Source organism: Arthrobotrys flagrans (assembly GCF_004000055.1).
Source record: "Arthrobotrys flagrans strain CBS H-5679 chromosome Unknown unitig_8, whole genome shotgun sequence".
Lineage (NCBI taxonomy): Eukaryota > Fungi > Ascomycota > Orbiliomycetes > Orbiliales > Orbiliaceae > Arthrobotrys > Arthrobotrys flagrans.
In genome coordinates, this window is record NW_027137553.1 from 3,927,434 (window position 1) to 3,953,189 (window position 25,756).

General features: G+C 44.9%; 7 protein-coding genes across 8 annotated transcripts; 2 read left to right on the top strand and 5 right to left on the bottom strand.

Annotated features, from left to right (window-relative positions):
• Nucleotides 1-412: 412 nt before the first annotated feature.
• Nucleotides 413-4,323, bottom strand: DFL_007631 (uncharacterized protein; the record flags this gene model as incomplete). The annotated part of the gene is made up of 5 exons (XM_067637243.1): nt 413-973; nt 1,026-1,528; nt 1,580-2,518; nt 2,571-2,731; nt 2,786-4,323. The coding sequence occupies 5 exons, from the start codon at nt 4,321-4,323 to the stop codon at nt 413-415; spliced, it is 3,702 nt and encodes a 1,233-aa protein (XP_067488779.1).
• A 1,823-nt stretch (nt 4,324-6,146) lies between these two features.
• DFL_007632 (uncharacterized protein) lies at nt 6,147-7,843 on the top strand (the record flags this gene model as incomplete). The annotated part of the gene is made up of 3 exons (XM_067637244.1): nt 6,147-6,296; nt 6,596-7,287; nt 7,348-7,843. 3 exons carry the CDS (start codon nt 6,147-6,149, stop codon nt 7,841-7,843), a joined length of 1,338 nt encoding a protein of 445 aa, XP_067488780.1.
• Nucleotides 7,844-8,573: 730 nt separating this feature from the next.
• On the top strand, nt 8,574-11,401 carry DFL_007633 (uncharacterized protein; the record flags this gene model as incomplete). The annotated part of the gene is made up of 4 exons (XM_067637245.1): nt 8,574-8,645; nt 8,700-8,834; nt 8,921-10,718; nt 10,779-11,401. 4 exons carry the CDS (start codon nt 8,574-8,576, stop codon nt 11,399-11,401), a joined length of 2,628 nt encoding a protein of 875 aa, XP_067488781.1.
• Nucleotides 11,402-12,552: 1,151 nt separating this feature from the next.
• DFL_007634 (uncharacterized protein) lies at nt 12,553-14,054 on the bottom strand (the record flags this gene model as incomplete). The annotated part of the gene is made up of 2 exons (XM_067637246.1): nt 12,553-13,136; nt 13,220-14,054. 2 exons carry the CDS (start codon nt 14,052-14,054, stop codon nt 12,553-12,555), a joined length of 1,419 nt encoding a protein of 472 aa, XP_067488782.1.
• A 2,708-nt stretch (nt 14,055-16,762) lies between these two features.
• Nucleotides 16,763-18,106, bottom strand: DFL_007635 (uncharacterized protein; the record flags this gene model as incomplete). Its single annotated transcript, XM_067637247.1, has 3 exons — nt 16,763-17,919; nt 17,972-18,000; nt 18,081-18,106. 3 exons carry the CDS (start codon nt 18,104-18,106, stop codon nt 16,763-16,765), a joined length of 1,212 nt encoding a protein of 403 aa, XP_067488783.1.
• Nucleotides 18,107-20,249: 2,143 nt separating this feature from the next.
• Nucleotides 20,250-20,803, bottom strand: DFL_007636 (uncharacterized protein; the record flags this gene model as incomplete). Its single annotated transcript, XM_067637248.1, has 2 exons — nt 20,250-20,622; nt 20,679-20,803. The coding sequence occupies 2 exons, from the start codon at nt 20,801-20,803 to the stop codon at nt 20,250-20,252; spliced, it is 498 nt and encodes a 165-aa protein (XP_067488784.1).
• A 957-nt stretch (nt 20,804-21,760) lies between these two features.
• DFL_007637 (uncharacterized protein) lies at nt 21,761-22,470 on the bottom strand (the record flags this gene model as incomplete). Of its 2 annotated transcripts, none has more annotated exons than XM_067637249.1 (4): nt 21,761-21,782; nt 21,854-22,101; nt 22,160-22,188; nt 22,374-22,470. In XM_067637249.1, 4 exons carry the CDS (start codon nt 22,468-22,470, stop codon nt 21,761-21,763), a joined length of 396 nt encoding a protein of 131 aa, XP_067488785.1. The 2 variants fall into 2 exon arrangements, with proteins under 2 accessions (XP_067488785.1, XP_067488786.1); XM_067637250.1 differs by having other exon boundaries at nt 21,765-21,801.
• Nucleotides 22,471-25,756: the final 3,286 nt, after the last annotated feature.

Here is a 25,756-nt window from a genome sequence, read left to right on the forward strand (position 1 = left end):
AGGTGTAGTGAAATCCTTACGTTTTTTTTTGGAGTTACTGTGGCGTTATGTCAGCAGGTGTTCGCAACTTGTTCACATGATGGGGCAATTGGGGCTGTAATCCTGGTTCTACAATCTACATTCCTGGATCTTTTGTTTGTTACAAATACCTAATATTTTATCTCTTGGGACATCACGGTAGCTCGGTATCATGACAGCGGAACAGAACGCTACTTCGTGGAGTCTGACCGACTACGATATCGGAGGAAGTCATGTTTACGGGGCTTAGACTTTTCGCATTCGTCACCTATGCATCAACTCTAGACTATTCTACTCAGCTATAAACTCTTTTTAGAACCCAAAATCTCGTAGGAAAATAACAGGAAAGAAAGTGAGGAAAGACCCCAAACACCCGCAATGCAAAACAAAATATCTACACAGCCTGCACCTTCTGGTAGTTTTCTGGCCTCCACCAACCTCTCACAGCCCTGCCTACAGCCACAGGCCCAATAGCAACCGCAACAATAGCTGAAACTTCAATCCAATACCAAATACTCTTAACGCTTTCCAAATCCAACAAATCCTTAATAATAGGCCAACTGGCAAAGAAAATAACTAAGGTTCCAACTTCTGCCACGATCATCCAGACGCACCAAGTGGTAACTTCTAAAGCTACCATAATCAACTCGTTCAACACCAGCGCTGTGAAGCTTATTGTAACCATCCTCAAAAATTTGGCTTGTAAAACGTCTTCCGCATCGGCCGAGTTGAAGTGGACCAGGAGCTGACTAATGCCCTGGATGACGCTACCTTGGTAAACCGATACAAGGACCCAGATGAAGAAAGTTTTGTAACTAAGTGATTGACCTGATGTAAGTTCTTTGTAGAGCTCCGGGTAGAGGTTGGCAAGGGATTCGTCGATATCGCGATCCAAAACAAGGGAGAAAACCGGAAACATTGTGTAAATAGTAGCGTAGCCGACGAGTAAATAACCCTACGTGAATGTCAGTATGCAATTGGTACCAGTTACGATGGCGTAGGCGAACCTGGTAGAGTGCAATTGGCTCAAACCGACTAGCAATACTAAACAAAGTCTGACAGACGCTGATGACCAAGCCCCTGTGCATGACGAACTGTGCTAGCTTGGCGCTTCTCTTGTAACTACACCTTCCATGCCATACCAATAATTTGACCAGATTCTTGAATTGGAGAATACTGAAATCTGCTGCCAGGCTGGCCTGTCGACCTTCCTTTCCTACGATACCGACACCTACATCCGCTGCCTGAATCATGCTAACGTCATTGCCACCATCACCAATACAGCAAATCCTCTTCTTCGTATATGTACGAATCAAGGTTGCAATGTCGGCTTTTTGGGTTGGTGAACAACGGCAAGCGATAACGGCTGGGAGACGAGTGGCGACAGAGATGAATTGATCCTTATAGTGGTCAAGTAACAACGAAAGCGATTCACCATCGATGATCAGGGCACTATCAGGTTTGCTCTTTAGGAACTCAAGAGAGTCGTAAGCGGAATCCTTCTGTTTCACTAAATTTTCGTTAGTTAAATGGAATATCGATTGGGATTTGATCAACATACGTTTTTCGATAGTGTAGATGAACTGCCCTCTTGCAACCAACTTGGCACTGACCCCGACACATCGGGCGGTTTCGACTTTGTCGCCAGTCAACATCCATATCTTGATGCCTGCATTTCGAAGCAACTCTAGACTTGGCTTGACATCCAATTGAAGCCTATCTTCCACGCCAGTTACGCCCAAGAGCTCCAACTCCTGTTCCAAAATCTCGCTGACAACTTTACCCATCTCGGCATCCCGATTAGAACTTAAGTTCAAACTTGCTGCTTTATACTTGCTTGCGAAGTCTTCGTATTGCTGAATACTGAGCTTCTTTCGCCCCACAACTAACGTTCTCAGCCCTTCTCTAGCCATATTTCCACATTCTTCCTCTAGCCAGTCGTTCGCGGCAACAATTCTAGCCATTATTGTATCTGCACCTTTCTGGAAGAACCAAATGTCCCCGCTGGGGGTATCAAATGTGTCTTCTGGATTTAAGAACCGAACAACAACACCCATTCTCTTGCCCTCCGAGGTGAAAGGGAAAATATCCAAAATCTTAACTCGGACCACGATCTTCCCGGTTTCACCAGCAAGTTGGATACTCCTTCTATCTCGCTGAACAAGTTTAAGCCCAACGCTTTCACACCATTTCACGATAGCGATCTCATCGGGCGATGCTGCTTGGTAGCTCGTTTCGCCTGTAGAGTCATCGGTTGTCGGCGTGACATTATGTGCTAAGGCTAGTGCAACAACCACATCCCTTACTCTTGAGCCGATTTCTCGGCGCGAACGGCTTTGTGCAGTTTGAAGGGAAGCGGATTCAGTGGGATCTGCGAATGGGTCGATAGGGGTATTGTGTTGTTGCTCTAGGAAGGCGTGGCGTATGTAACCAGCGACTTCGTCCATGGCTTCGCCAGCATATGAAACTGTGCCGACATGAACCTTTTTCAATTCCATATCTGTGGCCGAGTATGAGCTAATGTTATCTTAGAGCAATCACTTCAGACTCACCGTTTTGCGTTAAAGTACCAGTCTTATCAGTAAGCAAGTATTCAACTCTTCCCAGTTCCTCAGGAATCGTGCTCGTCCGGACAACGGTTCCTTCAATCCCCTTATCTCTCTCAATAAACCATGCATAAACACTCTTTCCCATATCTAGGTTCACGCGCAAACTAATGGGTATAATTGTACTGAAGAGAATTAGAAATCGAAGAATGGCAATGTACCAGGGCATATTGTTGAGTTTGTTATGTTTTTCACTGTTTGTTGGGTCTTTGGGGGATGTATAATGAAGAACGACGAGCAGAATTGAAATTGTGAGTGTCAAGGCGCAAAGGATTTTGGTTAGAGTGTTGATTTCGATTTCGAGGAGACCCGTTTTCGATCTCGACTTTGAGGTGGACAGGGCTTGTCGAGTTTGTGTGCCAGTATATATGACAGCGGCGAGTGTAGGGGTGGAAGACGCAAGAACTGTATTGGCCCATGCGGTGTGGTCGATGGAAAGAGGGAGGGATTTCAAGTTGTGGGGGTCGGTTGGATTAGTGTACTCTATTGTTCCAACGAAAGTATTGACGGCCTTAGAAGGCGGAGAGGCTGTGATTGTAATGTTCTGAAGTTGTGTCGCATATAGGCTTTGCGTTAATGGAGATGCTAGCCGTAGTTTCCAATCTGTCTCGCCATCCAGCTGGTCTGTCCGAATGAAAGCTTCCCCGGATGGACCGTCATCTTCCACCAGCGCTTCCAGACCAGACGACGACATATCAGGTACAGTTTTGAGGAGAACTACATCGGCTGGAACCCTTTGATCTTTTTTAAGGTGGAGGATATCACCGACTTTGATATCACGTGACTTCTTGGTCACAATGCTGCTCACAATACCGGAATCATCTCCATCGATAGCTATGGCATGACTACTCCCCGAGGACCCTCTCCGAGCCTTCTTCTTCCCCTTCTTATTCGCCGCCAGTATGTCCGTGAAGACCATACACTCCACCTCCTCACTGTTTGCTTCTGCGTCTCTTCTCCGTCTCGCGATATCGTCGTAGGCTTCCTTGCCAAGGGTAACCATCAAAACGAACGCCAAAGGCACGATATATGTGCTGATGTACCCAATTCTGAGTTTCGGGATTATCTGGGATAGCGCGACAAGCAGAAAGTATAGGTTGAAGAAGTACTTAAATTCATTGTAGAGAGTGAGGGGCAGGAAGGTGACCGGGGTGTATTTAGCGTTAGAGATGACATTTGGTGGGTAAGTAGAGGATGGCGACGACAAATCAACCGTCCTATTCGAATCCGTTCCAGCTGACGCCTTACTCTTTGCCGCCCTCTGGCCGCTTGTGGGAGCACCGAAGACCTTTAACCGAGATCGAGAGCTTGAAGATTCAGGCCGAAGAAGAGGTGTATCGGCATCTTCCGCCCGTAGACTCTCATCACTCTGCTTTCCTGGTTCTACTGATTTCCTGCGATTAGCTATCAGCGCTTCTAAGTCCTCCTCGTCTTCTTTAGGTTCGAATCGACTGCCTCCAAGTGTCCGACGAAGGTTCTTCAGACCGATTCGGGAGGTAAACGATGGTGAGCGCCGGCGCTCGGAAGATCTTCGGGCTTCCTGGCTCAGCCGCGGGAGCCTGTACGAGTGTTCATGAGATGCCGATGTCGAAGGATTGAATCGGTGGGATGTGGGATCGAGCTCTTCGAGGGGGAAGTCGTCGTCCGAATCGTCAGTATACGAAGCCGGTGAGTCGGGAGGTAGCAAACGGGATGACATGGCGGGTTATAGGAGTAAAGGTATATGGTATATCCGAGTAATCATGATAGGGAGAGAAGTCGTGAGGTCGTAAAGTCGTGAGAAGTCGAAGTCTATGTAGAGATGAGGTTTGGCTGACACATGGTTTCTCAATAAAGTGGCCGCAGGGGATGTTACCGTTTGGGTTTGCTGCTTGGCTGCTCTGCCTTACGTAGGCGCTTGCGCAACAACACACAAATCGGCCACATTATCACACGACCGGTTCCGGGGTTAAAATGAACCCGGGATCCCGTACGGCTGGTACCCCGTACGCCCGTATGGTAAGCGGAAATTGATGTAGAATTTGAGAGAGCGCCCCTCTAATACCCAATATATTACCTAACCGTCTCCCATCGTGATAGAAATTTAAGGGTATGAGAATCAATAGATGAATGAATTTGCATTAACAGACTATGTTTTGCTTGTTGAATAGAAATGCTCAATATCACTCTTTAAAATCGATGTTCTGCTATCGCTAGAAGATTTCTTAGTTTATCCTTGACTGTAGCCGGAATGGAAAGAATCACTTCTCGAAGATACTTAGGCTTGCCCGAATTTCTTTTTTCTCGTTTAGATTTCAGCTTACTCTAGAAGGATATCCTCGGAGGGAATTCTACATAAGTTCCTATGGAACCTGGAATATCATTCGACGGAGGAGCTTGTATAAGTTCCACGCAACCACTTCGTGGAGGCTGGCATACGACACCCGATTCCACCACCCTATCTGCATGAGTTTCGTCCGTCGTCGTCCCTTCGTTAGGGATTCCCTGGATTGCATTGAAAAGCTTATTGCGTTCTTCGGTGCTTAATATGCGCCCATTTCGCCATTCTTTTGGTACGGTTGTAGTATAGCCCCTTCTAATCACCTGTGGTCGAGGTTGTAGGTCAAGGTTATCGAACGACTCAACTAACCCAGTATTTGTGCTGAGAGAGCAGTAAGGCCTACGAGTTTCTACTTCCCTTTTGACATTTTGTTCGAAGTTCTCTAACAGGCGTTCGAACAATTTGTCCACCTCATATTCCACACAAACGACTGAGGGCTGGTCGTGATATTTGGCAGGGTCTCCTCCCCTTAGCACCAGTCTATCTGTCTCTCCGCAGAAGTAAGCTTCTATGTTAGCCCAACTGAGGCTGGAGAAAGCCTCGGGGTCTCTGTTTTCGAGGTAACGGTCGCGACGTATTTCGGGCGGCATAGAGCACACATAGGTTGGATTTTTCACAATGGTAAGTCATAGCCCTATGAACACAAGACTAAGTCCTATGTAATCAGAATGGATTCTGGCGGGGAAAGTACTGTGTTTTATGGCTAGGAATCTTTGCTAATGAATATAATGTTTAGAAGGTCTTGGAAGGGACTTACTCTGAAGTAGGCAAAATGTGAGAGAACTACCGAGATGGATGTTTCTAGAAGATAGGTGACAGATAGTGTCAGTACCTTTGGTAGAAGAGGGGGGAAGGATCACCAATTCAAGAAATAGGCTCAATCATCCACCGTATCGTAAACTAGCCATATATATAGCTTGAACGCGAAGAGCTCCTTAAATTGCATGAAGCCACAGGATGCAATCTTGTGTTGATGTGACAGAATTCGAGGCTGAGCAATTGAGGCGAAGAAGCCTCAGGCTCACGATACCCATGAAACATGTCGATACCCACTTGAGTAGGCATTATAAACCTCGAATAAATATCTAGGAGCTTACCGTGTCTGAAATATCATAGCAAGGGACTTAGGAAAAGCTAGTGTAGCCTACATTCAAACTTACTGAGTGAATTCCGAGTTGAATTTCGAGCACCGCGGGAAAAACATGCTCACCTGCTCAGATTTTGCTACTTGTAAAGTACTCAAGGAGATACGTATGCCTGATATGACCTCAAACCCATCGAGCTTTCGAGGCCAGCAGCTGGGCTACAGACTTGATAAATGCGGTAGGGGTGGTATCGAAGCCATTGAACTCGTGAGTGGTATATTTAAGTCTCGATGTTGTCTAGAAGAGCATTTAACCGTGCCGAAGGGTTCGTGTTTTGAGCTTAGTAGTCAACTTCTGAGCTAAACACATCTACATGGCAGTTACACACTTTCGAGCTTCATGACCGCCACATCAACATTCATCTTTCAGCATCACCATCACCTACCCCGCCGACAGAAACGTTCACCGAGACCACATCGTCATCTACATGCTCTCAAATATTTCTGCATATCAACACGAGCATTGATTTCATCATTTTTGCAGGCTCTAAACCTTCCTCTTCTTAGCACCCATTTAAGCCCTACTACGCGCGTGCTCAGCAACAACTATCTACAATGCCGGCTGCAATCCAGCAAGTATTTGAAGAATTCTGTGCACGAATGGAACCCGAGGTCATCGAGGCTTCCGCCCGTCTGGACCCATTAGAAGACAGGTCCACGAAAATCAGGACGAAGACCTTTGCCTTCTTCCACGACTACATCCACGAGCTCAAAGATTGTCAGGAAGCTCCCAACGAACTTGAATATCCCATCAAAATGATATTTAGAATGCCGGCAAGCGAACATAGTGTGTTCATGGACAACAGGCGTATCATCCTGAATGCTTGGTCGTCTGAGTTTTGGAATAAATTCTATCGGTTCCGAGGAGAATTTGAAGATCTACGCGATAAATACAATGAGAAGGCCGGATTATTAGCAAGTTATTGTGATCGAGTTGCAGAGGCCGCGGGAAGTGATGATGTAACCATTGACTCTCATCTCTTGGATCTCAAGATGGTAAACGTGTTTAGGAAGAGCAAAGAGGCAATGCAAAAACTTGATGACAGGATCATACCCGTTATAAAGAGATTTGAAGCTCTTGAGAGTGTTGCACTGAAGGCGAAAGAAATTATATGGAAGATACATGATCTCCCGGATAAATTGAAAACCAAGAAGCTAAAGGATGGGTTCAGTGTATTGACGTGGGAAATTGTAATTAGGTATGCTTTGACATCTTCGCGGTGATGGCTTTTAAACTTACAAAATTATTTATATTGCAGGGTGAACGAAGACTGGGCTAATGAGCTAGAGAGGCTGAACGTCAAGCTTATCAATGATACGATGTCGGGAACCGATCTTGCAGATCTTGAAAACCCTAGGAGTCGGAAATGCAAAAGTCTGAAGATTCTCAACAAAGTCTTCGGCTGCCCAAAGGAATCTACAGAAGGGATAAAAATAGCAGACCCTGATAACGAAGCCTACGCGCTGAATATCGTCACCGAAGCCCTCGCCGATATGGCACTCGCAAAACTTCTCGCCAAAAATCGCGATATAGAGGACAAGTACCCTCAAGCTTCCTCGAGTCCACCCTCACATACGTCTTTGGTCCGAAACTCGCCCAACGCTCCCGTTAGGAAGCGAGCTTTTTCTTTTATCGAATCAGATTACAATGTTGAAGACGCGAGATCCTTCTCACCCCAGCCTGTTATATCTTCGGCCCCTTCTCCTACCTCCAACCCCGAAATTGGAGTTTTTGACGAAATGGATATTGATTGAAAAATGGCCAATATTAAGGCTCTTATGTTGTTGTAAGTCGACGAGGCCCGCGGCCGGCTTGTTAATGTATAGTTATAGCGCCAACGTAGCAGCTAACAACTAGCGCTAGCTACCGCCTTTTAGGACCCTTCCAATATGTCTATCTTTAGGATGTATTTGCAAAAGCCGAATTTTCTCTCGTTGAAGTCACCTATGTAACAACATCTTTGGGTCATTCTAAATGTAGGCATCCTGCCTCTCGTGAATGTTGCTCATGTCCCAATTAAAAGTTGCCTGGTCCCAAAATACCACGCTTGCATGTGTTGCTCTCCACAGCCATCCAATGAAAAAGAATCTTGTGCGACAGCTGCGGGGAGGCTGAAAACAGCCCCACTTCGTGCCTGTAAAGACACCAATCCTGCCCTGTGCGCCCAAAGATTGATAGCGCGTGCTAGCAATCTTCAAAATATTTGAAAATTCTGTGGGAAGAATAGAAACTTCTTTCCCATACTTTCCATCGCCTTTTCCCTCTGTTGTGATATCTTACACACACATATATATAACCCTTCGCCGCCTCTCCTGTTGTTCGACATATCTGCTGAAATGCTACCGCTTTAGCCTCTCTTCTGTCCGTTCGTTCGTTCCAATTTGGTAACTCAGTTCGCGAAAAATCAATAACCGGTTCGAAATCCCCGACAACCGCCGGGAACCGACCCCTACATACGTAGACGGGATTCGAACAATAGGTTCAATGTCTCTTTTGGACCACGATATTCCGTCAGCGGGACATACTTGTTCACGATGTAGGGTGGTATTTGGTCAGGTTCGTCAGAATTGTAATTTCGTCTAAATATTTAATCAACTAACGATCCAATAGGGCACCTCACGTGCTCGCCATGTCCATGAACGAGACAGGGGTCCGTATAATGATGGCCCAAGAAAAATTACAGTCTTCATCAACCCATCTAAAAGGGCATATGTAACGCCGTTTCGACGAGTCCAGACTCTAAATGTAGGCTTGTCGTGTCGTGCCTTTTCTAGTTATATTGTTCGACCTGTGCCGTACCAAAGACCTCGCTAACCGTTATGTTTATACAGCGACTGCTAGAATATATTGGAACTTTGCCACACCCACAAATTCAATTCGTTGCAAACGCCAACCGCACCAGGCCATCGTTTCGGGCGTTTGAAGAACTGTTGCTTTCGGGGCAGTGGCAGCTGGTCGACAGTTCAGGTTGCATCATCCGACCTGACGATTATGAAGAGCTCATACACGATGGCATGGAAATTACGATTGATACTCTACCGGACGAACAACAGGACGAGCCTATTCCCTTGCTACAGCCAATGGCCGTGAGCGGTGGAAAATCAATTCGTGGCAGTGAACCCCAACTTGGCCGAAATGAAGTTGCTGGTGACCTATTGGACATGCAAATAAACGAGCCAATAGCTCAGCAGCACTTGGGCTTTGAGGCTAAGCAGCATTCACATACTCAATCCGAGGTTTCAATAGTTCAGTTCACTCCAGCTAATCCATTTGTTTCTTCCTTCGAGAAAACTGTGGATACGAATGAACTCGAAGGCGAAGAGAACTTGGAGCCTCAGATACTGCCTTCTACTCCGTTTAATTTACCGCCGAAGTTTGGCTCATGGTCTGGAAAATTCAAAAGTGCTGCCATGAGCGCTTCAGCGGCAGAGTTCAGGCCTAGCAGTGAGGTCAAATGTTCGACAACGGCTGCGGAGTTCAAGCCTAGCAATGAGACTAAATTTTTTTCTACATTAGCTGCTGAGATTAAGCCGAGTAGTGAAATTAGGTTTTCGACATCGGCAGCTGAACTCAAGCCCAGCAGTGACGTTCAACTTCCGACATCGTCAGATGAAAATACCCTTTTCCAGCTACCCCAAGGCACCGTGAAACGGTCCATGGCCATACCAATCGTGAAGCCTCCATCGCCGGCATTGGCTATGATTGCGGCCCCAAAGCCTGGCATTCCAATGAGTTCACACGATGACGAGGGTAGTGATGACGGGTGGGGCGGTGGGGCTGTAGCGACATTGGAGCCGGAAGAAACTCCGGTTGGGGAAGAATCGGTCGTCGTCGAGGATAAAGAATGGCCGGGCCACACTGAAGAAGCGGAGAGCCGTATGGATAATGAGGTATCGAGGGACACTGTTGAAACGAAGGAGCAGGGGCTTCAACTGTCTCCACCTAGTGAGGATGTAGAAACCACCTCCATCTCAGAAACCATTGTAGGATCTGGGCCGACGTATGGGAAATCGCAAATTTATAGCGGAAGAAGTACCCCAAATCCAACCGATGGCGAGGCCCAATACGCGAATATGAGTCCTCGGAAGGACTCTGTCTCCGAAGACGAATTTGACAATGAAAGCAATTTATTAAAGAGCGAAATTCTGGAGCCTAAAGATGGAGTGACCGAGTCATTGGAGCCCACAGTTGTGAAAGAGGAGCACACTGGAACACCTATTGGCGAGCCGGAAGAGCCAAAGGAAAATGAAAAAGGCAGAAACATCGAAGTGGTGGAAGAGAAGAGTCTTGAATCAGTTCCTGCCACCAAGTCGTCTTCAGCCGAAATGCTTGCCGTGCTGATGTCAAGTGTGGAATTTAGACCAGCAGGCGATACAGAGTTTCACACCATTAACGACGACTTCAACTGGGATATGGAAACAGCAGTCCCACTAACAGAGGAGCCAGCTCTCAGTCAAAATCTCGATCCAACTGTAGACTCTTGGGATACTACTTCCCCGGCAGGAGATTTCCAGGCCACTTCAGGTGGAAGTGGTTGGGGTGATTGGTCCACAAGCCAAAGTGCTGTCGTAGATGACACTCAGTGGGACAATCGAGGACATGTTCGTCGCGATAGTGAGGAAGATGCTGGTAAGCAGTTTTAGTAGACAGATACCCGGTTGGTAGACATCTAGGCTAACATTGTATTAGAATGGGGTCCACCGAAACCTAAGCAGTTGGAACACGTCGACACACCTAAACCAGCAAAACCAGAATGGGCCCAAGTAGCCGCTGCCGGATTGGCAGGTCAGCAAAGTGCCGCAGAACCTAGCCCATATTTTATTTTGGCTACCTCACCAAGGCCTACTGAGACACCTACCGTAAAGAAGGAAACTACTAGTTCCAATCCGGTAGCCTCGCCGATGAGCTTTCCTCCAAGGCCAGGCTCCTCGCACAGAAATTCAATTGTTAGCCCTAAGCAGAAACGAGGCGCGGCTCCTTGCAAGTTCATATACTTCGTCCCGTCATCTAACTGCACAATACCCAATGCCACCAACAGCAACAAAATATCTCTTGTACAATCGACCGCAATTCGAAAGCTCGCAATTTTATACGCTAAGCATTTCAAGGACAATCGTTTGCTGTCCCGCGCCAATAGCAACCAGAACCATCTCCTCGAACTTAGCGTTTCGAGATCGGAAAATGGACTAGTAACGAAGCATAAGGTTGACCTAGAGTCTAAGCTCATGGAGTATGATTTTCCTAACGAGTTTTGGGTTTCCGTTTCTTACCTAGGACCCCAAGGAAACGTACAAAGACCTGATTATTTGTAACGAATAGCAATTGGTCTGTCTATCTACCTTGGTATATAGCATATAAGAGCTATGGACTTCAGTCAGCTACGACACACGGTATCATGGCTGGCGGTGCCTGACGGCTGGGTAATTTTCACACGCATTGGCCCTATCTTAACACGACGTCATCTTAAGTTTCCTTTTTCTAATTTTTATTATTTTTTTATAGAATATTCAATGCGCTTTTATTGCCTTCAGATGTTTTCTTCGATGCTTTAAGTCATGGTTTGTCATTTCTGCACTGCAAGGTTTCAGAATTTTTTTGTGAAAGCTTAGCTGGTTGTTAATGCCCTAAGATTTGTTGGTTTCCATCTCCAACTTATAACGCTGCATATCGTTCGTCTTCCATGTACTGTTGGCCACTTTCGCATCATACATGGACGCTAGGTACCTAGTCATGAATCAAACCTTGCCTTCTAGTCTCACTTTCGTTTACACTGCACTAACTATCAATATAGTTAAATACCTGTGGTTAAAGTTATCTATGCTAGTATATAAGTAAGAATACCGAATGTGTGCGATTACCATTCGTAACATTAAATTAATGCCGGCGTCGAAAGCTCGTGCACTTATTGATGCATTGATCTAGAAATTGAATTCTATATGACTATACTAATATTCCCTATGCCATATTTTACAGGTATTGTAACGATATAGAATACCTGGATACTACCTCATTCGGAACTTTGAGTAACATAAACGTTGCAAGACACCAGATATCTCTATACTTATGTGTGTATGTACATATCGCCTAGTAGTGTTATACTTCTTCGGTTTAATTGATTTAGCCCTCGATATGGTTATCGCAGTGAAGCTCGATGGCTAAGTTCATTGATAATTGCTAGATTCTTGAACGCAAATATTCGATGATTCAAAGTGTTTTTGGATAAGGGATGACCCGAAGGGCATACGTGAATAATGCTCCTGGCTTGAAACGTAGTGTAGTCCTAATTACTAGGATGTATATATATATATACCGGTGACGGACGAAAAGGAACGATTATAGCGTCGAAACTAGGACGATTAGTGCCTCCAACCAGAGGCCAGAAAAAAACAGATGCCTAAGATGCATAGGCGGGTCAATATATCTGATCTAAGCTTTGTTTGGGTTAAATGAAATTGTTATATGATTATAGAGAGCAAGTTCTGTTACCTTTTTCGGGAGCATTAGTGTCTGCTTCTCTTCGTTTTAGCCCCCCGCCACTGCCGCTGCCGCCGCCTCCTCCGCGGAATCTATTTCGAGCTCTACCCCCGAAAAATCGATCACCAAGCGCTCCAGCACCTGCCAAAAAGCTATTCCAAATACGGGCGCGCCCGTGCCTGTTTTCCGCCGCAGGATCTAGCCTTCTATAACGGGGCGGGACAGGTTGACTAGCGATGTTATTTACGATGGAATAATCGGGGAGCTGGTCCCATTGATCTGGATGGTCCGGGTTTTGTAGAGGATCTGGGCCTTCTAGGACGATAGGTGCTTCTGGTTGCTGCGGATCGGGGACTAAGAATTCTTCCGGAATAGGCGGTGCTAGTGGAACAGCCTCAAGATGTTCTTCTCTTGCTACCATATATTCTTGTAGACTGAGAAGATTGGCTGCACTGAGTCCGACATACTCACTACCCCCTCTAAGATAACGCCCCCGCGAAATTCTATGGACTAGAAACCTATTTGTCTGGGACAGTTCCCCACTTGCTTCTGCGACTTCTTCACAGTAGCACCCTAAATAATCGCGGGACGATATTTCCGCCCATCAGCCTATGCCAAATTCTCAGGAGAAGGTATAAAAATGATTCATAGTATACCTAGTATATCTTTGCACCAGTTTGCAGCGCTTTCCGTTGCACATTCCTCAGGCTGAGAAGATAAATGCGCGATAGGAGCAAACGGTACATTTGGAACTAGGCCCCAAAATCCTCCCACAACTTCCGTTTGCAGCTGGCAGTCACACATCCCGCAATCTCCCATCTTCTTCCTGAGCTGCTCAATCACCTCTGCACGGCTACTTACGAGAATTTCGGATGCCCAATTCGGGAAGCTTCTAAAGTGTCTCCTGTTCCGGTAGTATTCAGGCGTAAAACTTTCTATAACTTGTTCTGGTGTCGGACATCGTACCCATACATCGGTTTGAACAAGCCCACTGTCACCTACTCTTGATTCCAAGGCAGTAGAGGAGTTTAAAGCGTCGAAAGACAAAGGTGGCAGGATTGTACTATTTTGGGAGATATCCACGGTTATAGTGGTGAGTTTGGCCACCGGAGGGGCCTTGGTACTGATAACTGAGATAGAGGAGTTCACAAGGGTGGGTATGGTATCTCTTTTGACCTTGGAGCCTTTCGACAAATATAGTGGTTTTGGGGAGCTTTCTTCATTTTTCGGTATATCTTCATTCGGTGAGGTATCGGATTTTCCAGTGCTCTTCCACTCTGCTTCAGGTCTTTGCCCGTCTATTTCCATAAAATACCATTGACAGATGGAATCAATACAACCGGAAACTACGACTTTTGGTGGGTTTCTGTCACCTTGCAAGTCACCAAGCCCACCGCTAATCTGGATTTCTAAAGGATTTTCCTCGACAGAAGAATGTTGATAGGGAGTCTGAACAGAGAATCCAGGAGTTTTATGACTATACAGTGACATGGTAGGTTTGAAACACAGGCAACCTGGACGGTTTTTATAGTCAGTTTCCGTAAATTAATAGTACATTGAATAGGTTATAAGCCCATGGAGGAGTGTAGTTTACCGTAGTTATACCTCAACCTACATGACCGAAGTGAAGTATCCAAATTTTTCCGAGAGTGGTCTGCAGCTACCAATTCAATTAGAAAGATTCATATCATTCAATATCTCTAGAAACACACTACTTACTGTCGTTACGGTATACTAGATTTTTCAACTCTTTCCAAATATCCTCTAGCATATCGCTGCTTTGATAGGTTTGAAGATCTTGATCCGTAGACCAAAATCTTGAATCCAATCGGTTGTTCAGCGAAATTTCTTTGCGAAGCTCGAATGGTACGCTACATTGAACGCCAGTTTGGGAGACATAGGGTCCGCTTTGATTCTCTGTAATGGTTCTCTCATAGTTTTTCGTGTCCCCCATAGGGGCACAACTGACTGACTGGAGGCAGTGTGTTACGATTATGAGCAAGAAAGAAACTAGATTGCCCTTAGGGACAAACATTTTTGTGTCTGTACTATAGGCTTTAGATCTATATCTTCGTTGCAAATTCACGACAAGAAATCGATGACTAATGTCAGGAATTCACAAAATAACGACACAAAACAGTATATTGTGAGAGGACGGGGGAGAATACATTTATATCTATCAGTATTTTCCAGCGTTATTCCTAAACTTCTCGCAATCGGGCAATATTTTGGCGAAAGAGGTCCAATATATGGAAGGCATAGATGTATAATGAGACGGTACATAGTTTCGTACAATTCTTCTTAAAGGATTGTTTTTAATTCTTGTTTCTAATTGAAACCAAGACTGTCCGCGTTACTATTATGTATAAGGATCAAGAGTTCCTTGTTAGTGTAGTATCCTGAACCCAACACCACGTTCTAATTCTAGTAAACTTGAACCCTTTAAAAAAATTTCAGTGTTGGGTTATATGGCTAAAAGAGGAGATTGGGCGCCTAGAACATGTATTAACAATAAAGATAGTATATCATCTAGGCTAACTAACAACTTCATATGAACCGTTTCATCCAATTTCGTGATCTTAGACACTCATTCAGAATTATAGTTAGGTATTGGAGGGACCCAGGCCGGACAAAGTTTTGCAGCTGTTGTTGTATAGGGTGCTGGCTGATACGTTTCGCTTAGAGTTTGAACTTTCATGCATCGTCTCTTACTCCAATATCGTACCAGTGCGTGTGCCCTGTTTAGTGCTTTTATATCTATAGAATGCGACTAAGACATCTATCTTTAGAGCTCGGATAAATGTACTAACTGTAGACATTATTGGATATCTGTACTAAGACTGGGGCCAGTCAGTGCCGGGAGGGAAAAAATGACAAAAAAAAACTCCTCGTACCTATAGATCGGCGACTAGATCTATGAAATATCTATATTGATATTATGAACTGAACTCAACTTCCAAGAGATAATCAGAGCGGGAGTGAGAGTTTTTGGAAGCATGGACCAGTGTTTGACGAGACGCTAGGCGTAACTAAACTCTCGAAAGTCTGGTCGTTTCATCTGAAAGAGATCTTTCATTTCGTTGGTATTAATACTACGAGCTCCACTACTTTGACGAAGTGTTACAAACCCTATATATATACCGTGGTAAGTCTGATGCCGACGTTCCGTTTACACTGTCATGCAATATCGTCAACATGCTGGGTGCTATAGCTCTGCCTTAAACGCGCTGCAAGCTAGTACGAACTAAATTGTCTAATTGTTAGAATTGTAACAGAAATGCCATATGTATATGGTTGACTCCAACTAGTAACGACCATATTGTAAAAGAAATCTTTATAATTAACGACTGGGCACAACCAACATTTCGCTTGTGAAACTCAGTTCTAAATTTTCGGTTCCTTGGGTTCTAGGATTATACTCATGCATAATACCGATTGGTTTCGACATCGTGGCGCAGCTCACTATCTACCTTACGTGTCAAAAATGTCTGGACTATTGTTATAGCGCCAACTTACGAAATTGTTGCTTCGGGGTTTTTTTAGACGTGGCTTCTGGTCTCGTAAGCCAGCCTCTGTGAAGTTATCACCTAGCTCCTGCACGTTTAGAGCTTTAGGCTTCTGAATGGCAACAGTAAAGCTAAAAACTTCTATGTTTAGACCACCGTATTATGGAATGCAAGATATGACCACCTTGCCCCTGACTTTACGCGTATACGCCTCACGGGAATTGAAATTTCATTGCCATCAACCCGAGCATCAGAAGAATGACGGGATATAATTAATACGATCCTAGTCCAAACACGCTTCCTATAGCCCTTCTAGATTACTGCCATGTGACCGCGAGGCGGGCGTTGGGGCGGGGTGTCGCGGTCTCATGGGGGTATTAGTAGTTCATTTCATTGAATGAATGGTGGGTAGTCTACTTAGGTACTGGTGAAGGGATTTGCTTAATTACAATAGAGACTATCCATTACGAGGAAAAAACAAAATGGGGGGATGAAATAGGGCATGTACTAGTTTAGGCATCGTGAAGCCAGCCGGAACACCGCTGCCGGCGTACGGGTGTCTCAACTACTTGCAAAGGAGTTTTCGTAGAGACGAAGTGTTTGTTCCTCGCTCACGTACCTCGAAAGCCCCTAATAATGAAGCAAGAATCGATAGGTGAAGACTAGGTGTTGACATCTACATCGGAAGTGTCATTACATGGACCGGAGCAACAACGATCCGTGGTGTGCTAGGCTGACTGGGCGTAGCGGGCTGGCCGACATACCCGCCATATCTCTCCTCGCCATTATCTTGTACCTCGCCATTTTGACATGATATAGTTGATCGCTTTGTGATGGTTGGACCTTGTTGTCGATCATAAACTGTTTAACTTTCAACAGTTCGTCGACTAGGCGCTGAAGCCCTTCTGCGATTTCATAGGCGAATGCTGACATTTTGAAGATGTCGTCAAGCGTCTTGTCGTCAAAGGAAAAGGCCTTAATTCTGCTCAGAGCCAAGTGAAACCGTCTGAGGCCATCGTATCTTGACAAGAATTGGCGTCGAAGATCGGAGATGCTCTCAGTATGGTAAGTCATGCCCCACAGCCTGACCTGAACTGAAGCGAATTGCCGATTGTTTGATCTCTGCTGCCCAAGCTTACTATAGAGCTGGGAGTAACCGGTGATTGACTTTTCAAGTGTTGGGTATATTCCTCGGACAAGATTTAATTGACCATGATAGCAGTCAGCGTTAGCTTCTAGATCCCTGCGATTTTGATTTGCCCTTCGCTCGAAACGCCGAAAACCGTTGATGACACCACACCAATACTCATAATTTTCGCCGGGAAAGAGATTTTTTATTTCGTTGGCGAGAAGTGCAACTATCCTGAATTTCTCTGTCGTGACAGCCTCAAATGGGACCTCGATTGAAGGTTGATTATAGAGTGGTTTGACTGCCGATTTGCTATCGGCAACAGTTCCGTCTGGGTAGGTGAACTGTGTGAAACCCCACGGAAACGTTTCGGACTTATTGAAGACGCCCGGGGTACTAGAGTTAATCGCAAGGAGGACCTGGGATTGCTTGCGCATTGGAGGTTTGCGGATGACTTTCTTTCGTCGGTTTTGCACTCGGCCCGATAGAACTCTATTAGCTACTGTAGCCTTATCGAAAGACTGTTGAGATGGTAGGGCAGCGACATTTCCGTTAATGGATTTTCTCGATGCATCAGCTGTTGGCAGATTAGTGTTCTGAGGAGGCTCCGCAATGGTGGGTTGAACTCCTAGTCTAGATTTTCCGCCGAAACTGCAGGCTCTAAGGATTAAAACTGATGGCAATGGCGATGCCTCTGGAGGGTTCTTTGGAGAGGTTGTCTCTGCCATTTCGGTTCAGACGTGAAGAACCCGGTAGATGGATGGAGATACTACTGGAAAGATAGTACCGGGTAGGAGGGCAACTGTAGGTGATAATGTAAGCTACGGAGAGCAGGGAAATAATAAGATAAGATAGGACAAAGATGTTAGCCAGAGTGCTTACCCTATCTCCAAGGTCCTTCTGGTCATGCTGTTCTCCTTCTCAACGGTGGGGTCATCCCAATTGCTACCATCCTCTCTAGGGGTCCACCGTTGTTTGGAGGCTAATCCCTTCCTTTTCTTTTATCTTTATTCTCATTTTTAGTTAAGATTTTGCCTTAGGCGTAATATTGTACTCCTGGAATATATATAAGACGCGTCGTCCCTACATAAAAGATTACCTTTGATGTTGAAGAAGAGAAAGTTATTGCATATAGAATCCACACTGAGCAAGTAAAATATTGTAGTCGAGCCTTACAACGGAACCTAAGATATCAATGCATGCAACAATTGTGTGACTTCTGAACACCTAGTGCCTACTTAAATACCGACTATAAGCTCGGCACGACCCCTTCATCTAATCCTAACAGTGCATTGGAACGAACAAAGCATCACAGACATGGAATTTATGATTATACTCATACGTAGGTAGAATAATCGTCGACTCATCTCGAATAGGCATAACGGATGCTTCTCCGAATTATGATAGTGACCAGCAGTCCGGTACCTAAATATATAACGAAGCGATAGGTGAGAGGGTATCCAACCAACTGTACGAAGCAAGGAGTTACGGGAGTTTAAAGCAGTGCTTAAGAATACTTATTTAATTAAGAATGTATAAATGACTCTTATAGATTATACTGGGGGCCACTACGATCAACGGTTATCGATGTTAATCTGATATTGATGTACGTAATAATATATTCATAATAGAAGTATATAATATAGCAATAACAAAGAGAGCTAAGTTCTTGGAGGGGAATTATAACGCTGTTATAGAACTTCATCGATTAAAATAAAGTTCGGACTCAAAAGCCCTACCAGAGAGGTATGCAAACCCCGCTTCGTTATTCCATTAAATGTACATATGCTAGCGAAAGGTTGGTACCGAACGATAGGGCTGATGCCTAGATTAGGTCTATACATGTGCAATTCGCAGGAGGTCAGTCAGAAAACTTCACCATGGCAGATCAAACCCCTCGATTAGAAAGCCAGAAGCGAAGGTCTCGACCTCAGGATTCTATCAAGAGGGTTTTCACATCTTTATTCAAACTCGGTCGTCCTCGATCTCGATCCCGATCCCGTGGCCCCTCTAACAACCAAACCGGGAGTAATAATTTACCTGATACTCCACCGGCCCATGCGGAATAGAATCCAAAATGCCTCAATTCATAAGCGATAGGCCTTCCCTACAGGAACTGGACGATGGGAAAGCTCCGAGAGAGATGGAGATATGACAACGGAAACGTACACAGTAGCGATGCAAAAAACAGAACCAACGTCACCAAAAGTTCGATCCAATCCAATTGATGTTTCACAAAAACCGACTTCTTCATGGCATTAGCCAGGGCTAAGCGTGATTCCGACATTATATACTCGCCGTTCAATCTTTGGAAGGAACTTGTAAAAGCAATTGTTGACTTTGGCGTGGAGCCCCAAACTGTTAGCCCTAGAACTGCATATGCCTACGTTGATATGCCAGAGCGGCAAGCTTCATGGTACGAATCGTTTGTAGTTGAAATAAAGCAGCTTTTGCATACGTCATTGCTGCTTCGGAACATGCCATTAGGCTCTCTTCCAGTACAAAAAAGAAATTGGCGTGGGTACAGCTGGGGGACTTCGATTTCTGTTTGAATGCTGTCGATGGCTACGCGGACAGCTTGATCCGCGATGTTACATGATTTCCAAAAGAGGCTAGATCGTGCCAAGTTCCTGTGATATACATGGGTATCCCTGTCTTGAGTATTAGAACCATTGGTTCTCAAGAGGCTCTCAAGATATTTTCAGGCACGATTTGGGCCACGAGATAACACCTTCAGGCTATAAAATGGAATTACAAATTACCTCAACACCAAATTACCTCAACACCGGCCAAATTACCTCAACATCGAAATTACTTTAACACCGGAAAATCAAATGTATTTATAAATAGAATTTTATTGAATTCCGGTATACTGATTAAGTTACAGCTAGGCTATAAATGCAAGAATATCTAAAGTATTAATAATATTTTAGAAGATATTTATAGTAGTAAGACTATTAAAATATATACTATAATTTATTAGTATAACAAATGAAGTACATTAATTTGCTACCCGTCGCAGTCGCCTGGAACGTATACCTTGCAAGCAATTCATTTGTTCTCCGTATCCTTCAAGTGCCAGTGCCAGTTCTTGAGGGATGGTGCAGGTGCTGTGAGAAGCATGTGAGGGTAGATGTTATCGGAGTCGCCAGGCTTCGCCAACAACTTTAGCTTGAATTGTTGCTGGACAACTCCCTGCGTACTTCCATCGGGAGGGAGGTTAATGACTTGATCGTTGCCGGTGCATGCGATTAAACACTCGCCATTCCAAGTGTCAGCGTCACTCCCAAACCCAACTTTACTGCCAATATTTTTCCAAGTGAAGTGGCGGTTATGTTCACCAGAGTTGGTGAGTTCTTTGAGGACGAGGGCATACGAGCCGTTACTATGTCGGAAAAGAAACGGCAAGCCGTCTAGGTCGTCGCTACTGGAGCATCAGTCGCCAAGCCCAATCATGTTGGCCTCCGTTCTAATCCTTACGCCCCCACCGCTCCGATCTCACTAAACCTGTAAGCTACTGGAATCCTTATTAATAAGGAATATCTATGCCATTTTATAAATAATATGGTTGATAATAGGATTCGGTCCTGTCTCAAGGACATCATCCCAGTTCTGTAATATTATCTCAACCCTGCCCGCTGCGCCCATTTCATGGGAGCCAATCTACTGACTATTGATATTTTGCGAAGCTCAACAACACTAAACTTGATTCGGCTGAGAATCCCAGCCTCTAGATCCATGGAAACAAAACCGCAGACGGTGAAAATGCAACACTGGCTATCCACAAAAGAGGTTATGGGGTCTCTCTGAGCGATTCCCGGCAACCAGACATTTGTCTTATAGTTGAAGAGGCGATCTAAAAATTGCAAGATTTTGTAGGTACCTTCGATAGTTCGAGTGTCGCCAACTATGTAAGGACCAAGGACACAGCGGGAGAATCCTCCCCGTGCCGCAACCTCCTCATCACTTTCAGCCGACGAGTGAGTGTAAACAACGATACAGGACCATATGTAGGCGTTGACATGGATTCCGAAGGCGTGATCAATCCCAATTTGGTCGGTTGCCGCGGTGGCTTGCGCGGAGGGGAGGTTGGAATATTATCTGCAGATATTTCACTACTCGTCATCATCGTCGGTTCCACCTGTCCGTTCTTATTTAGACTTGCGATAGTGGGATAATTTATGTCGCAGTCACTTGTTTTGGAATAGGTTGATCGCGGTCCAAGGCAGCGCCACGATTGCAAAATAGAGTTCGCGCAGATTGTAGCTTGGTTCTCTGCTTCAAGTGAGCTGCCATCGAGAGATTTAACCTCAAATGTGAGAATTGGTAGTCGGGTCATATTCTTTAAGGGAAGTGGAAGCTCGTAGCGACCGAACCTCGTGTTGATTCGGTTGCGGAATGACTCGGTTTCATCGCACTTGAGAAGCGTGATGGCTATGCTATATCAGCCCTTGCCGTTAATATTTCGTCGACCAGTGGAGTTTGCGAGGGGGTAGCGATTGCGGATGCTCGTCTTTGTTTTTTCCTAGGCGATGCAGAGCGGCTCCTCGACGGCCGCCATTTCACTCAAGGGCAGAATTCTCGCTGCAGGTTGGTTGTAGTACTTCAAATGTCAGCACAACTCAGCGAAGACAGTAGAGCTGAAGGAACCCTACACGCTATCAACTCGGAGAGGGTAGATCTCCCCTCTTTCACCGATCACAAGCTGCAAGAGGGATATTGAATGTGCGACCCAATTGCTTTCCTCAGTCGCTCCAGCCTGGATATCGTTTGCGCGTCTTACTAGCTTTAAAACGTTGCGAACCTCCAACCGACGCGAGATCTTAAACTTATCGTTGCATGAGCATGTTCGGAATCGGTCGTTTTCGAGTGCATCAAGACTGTCTTCTTCGGAAAGAAGATCCTACCAAAAGAGTTAACCCTCATCATCATTAGAACATGGGATCGAAGCGGGCACGGACCTTAAGGCAATTACATAGAACCCATCGATCTGGATTTGTTTTTTGAGTGAGTTGATTAATTGACGGATGCTTGGTGGGACCAGTTAAACCACGTTGGCTGCCAAACATAAACAGAAAAGAATTTTCCCAGGAAAAAGGGCAGGACGGGGCCGGACGGGACAGGACAGTAAATAGGCTGTAGTTAATGGCAAGAACGGTCAATGGAAACACTCACCCTGAATAGACAGACTCTCAACTTCCACCAGACAGAAGATAATATTCCTTGATGGTACAAGTGATATGTAACAAATAGCAATATTATTACCAAGCATCTAGAAAAGATGGGGAAAAGATAAAAACTAGGGGGCACAGCTGTCGATGCAGTTCATGAATTGGGAATAGTTTGTGTGAGAAAAGGAGTCGCGTTGCGATCGTCGACGTTGTACGGATGACAAACGAAACCATTATACGAGAATGCTCATCAGAGGACTTAAGTTCCGTGTTAAGCGAAGCGCAGAAATGAACAAGCGAGAGACAATTGACCTTTACTCATGACGCTAAAATGTCTAGAACGGATGTTAGCCATAGAACCGGACGAGAGTTAGAACTCAGATATTGAGTGATCGTCTTCGCGAAACTGTCTCTGGAAATCAAAGCCTACACTATAGAACGGACAATTGAAATCATCCGACAGAAGTTCGTCCAACGCCTTTTGCAATATGCAAGGTCTACTACCACCGCTAGAGGAAGTTCATTCAGTGAGATAACAGGATCATCTACAGACTCAAGAATCTTTGAACCTATGTTAGTCACAAGCTCTCGTTGTAACCGCGGCACGACGGTAAAGGAAAATCTCGCTAGAATAAGAATAATGATGGCGATGCAAGAGAGGACGACAACAGACAGAAGAGACCTCGGGCGGACAGAGGTAACCCAAGTATCCCGCTTGTCCGATATGCTTGCGTCTACTTTGCCAATGATATGAAATTCAAAAAAAGCAACCTCTCGAGTCTCGATCTCATGAAATGGTTGACAGAATGCTACCGATCACGGTTCGAAACTATTGCAAGAGTGAAGTAAAAGATTCCAGTCAGTTTTAAATTTTCTTTCTGTCCTAGATACCGAGAGCCAATAAATTTTTTTTTCATTACCATAGAAGTCACTTATATAGTCACCACCGTTACGGATGTAAAAGATGTCATCAGATTCTCCCGAGATGATATCCCTTCGTCTTGTAAGTATCAATGTTGTAGCCAGCGAGACTGTGATCAACAATCTAACAAGCTCCCCTTATACCCATCATAGATTGGCAAGCAATCTTCTTAGAGTGTGATAGGAAACACATTGACTCTTCCCATCAACGCGATGAGTTATTCGGCCTTCTCAAGGAGCAATTCAAGGCGGCACTAATACCGCATCGTTGAAGACTATTTTCGAAGACATAGCAGTACCGGTTGTACAAAATGGGGTTTCCAACACAATTAACCCCTCGACCTCTATCGGCAATGCTGGAAATACGTCCGGTGACACTAGCGAAAGCACCAGTGAGGCCATGGATGACCTTTTCGGAGGCCCTTGTTCAGCGAATGTCCAAGACCCGACCATTCCGCCACCTTTGCTGGGATCGGAAGAACCGCAATCGCATGCTCTTTTAGCAACCGTACAGCAATGGAAATACCATTCGCTAACTGGGGAGCTGCTGGATGCAGATTACTGATTTTTCGATGAGATGAACTGGTCAAATGAGCTTACCACATTATCGGATAATCAACTTTATACATAAACCTGGAATTTTATGGATTTTTCTTTCCGTTGCAGTACATACTTTTATCGTATTATGTATAGAAAACATTGCAAGCATCGAGGTACATTGCTGACGATGCTTTTTATGTTGTACGTAGTTGTGGTCCAGTTAGTAGACCCGTTTCATGAATTCAACACAAGGTCTTAAAGGGTGGAATAAAGTTGCAACAGAGGCAGCAAAGAGGCGAACTTGGAAATCTCAACGGCCAGCCACAAACTTCATTTACAGACGTAACAATTACACTCGTCTGAAAATTCGGCTCCATAAGATGGAATACTAAGCAGCGACTTGATTCTCCATAACACTCCCAATATTCCCAAAGATTTCTGAAACATCTGACCGCTCTTGTGCTTCGTCAAACAAGAGCCGTTCGAAAACGGAAGGCTCGGAATGCAAGGTAGTGCGTCGAGAGACTGACGTTGTAGACGCATCATTCTAAACATAGATTTTGATTAGTAAATATGCAACATAACCGGTGGATATACACGGCGTCGAGATATCGTACTTGGAGTTATCATTCCGTTCGTTTGAGATGCCCTTCTCGGTGCAGTCGGGCTGGTTACCAGTATCGACTTCTTTTAAACAGCTCAGTCAGCATATGTCCTGGGACGCTAACACGTATACTATTGGTGCGAAAAACGGGGAATTTACGTCCTATATATTTTGCTGTTACCTTTTGCCGGTTCTGGTGACTGATTCTTGTCGATCCTGCACTTGGGATCCTCCTGGGCCGTGGTTGGGTGCTGGAATTTACGATTGCGTGCCGCAAAATGGTTGCTAGTCCGCAAAGCTGCCTACCTCCCGGAAGGGCTCAGGCTTATAACCGGCAGTGGAACTCTAGTATTTGTATCAAGTACAGGGAGAGATAAGAGATCGCTGAGCTTCTAGTCGGGATCGGTAGTGTTCGCTTTGTTCGAGAAGCTAAATCGGAATATTTATAATTCCGGGGAATCTGATTGGCCTATACTCAGAGACCAAGGAAATGACCCAGATATGTGATATTCTTTGAAAAACATCCTACTTAATGACCGATACGGTACCGAGATATCGTGCGATTCGAGAAACCGCAAAGTCTGTTCTTTGACATTTTTGAATATTGCTCTCGGCCTCGCGAGAGAACTTGGTACTGCGTGTAGCTAACTTTTGGAACTAGATAATACCTTAGCTTGGATAGGACGAACAGAACCGTCAAAAGATGTTAATAAAAGCTCACATCGTTGCGCGTTGTGGCATTTTTACGTAAAGGCCTGTTTAGTGTGTTGTAACCACAGACAACGACGAACGACACCTTCGGGCATACAAAACGTTGAAGACTTTTCACCTAAATCCTGCGCACGGACGTTACAAAAACACAGACTTTTTATCGTTTTGAGACTCGAAATTACAATACTTAAGCGTAACGGAGCTTATATCTTAGTCACAAATTACAATACTAAGTAATTTTGGTAAGCTGGTTGGTATTATGCTGGTCACAGGCTGGCGGGCAGGCTGGCCAATAGTTGGCGGGTAGGCTGGTCACTCGCTCGCAATTGGGCTGCGTTGTCATAAATAAATTGCAACAACCCCGTTAACTTAACTACAAAGCTCATAACTCCATGAAAATCAATTGGTTTAATTTATAACTAAAATACAAGCATCTGCACACTTAAGTCTTGTAATTCCGTGTCTCAAAACAATAAAATTCCGTGTTTTTGTAACGTCCGTGCGCAGGATTTAGGTGAAAAGTCTTAAACGTTTTGTGGCCCGATCTCGTTCCTCGGGTTTGACCACACCTCATATAATCATACAAGGGATGAATATATTCGGGAAACCAT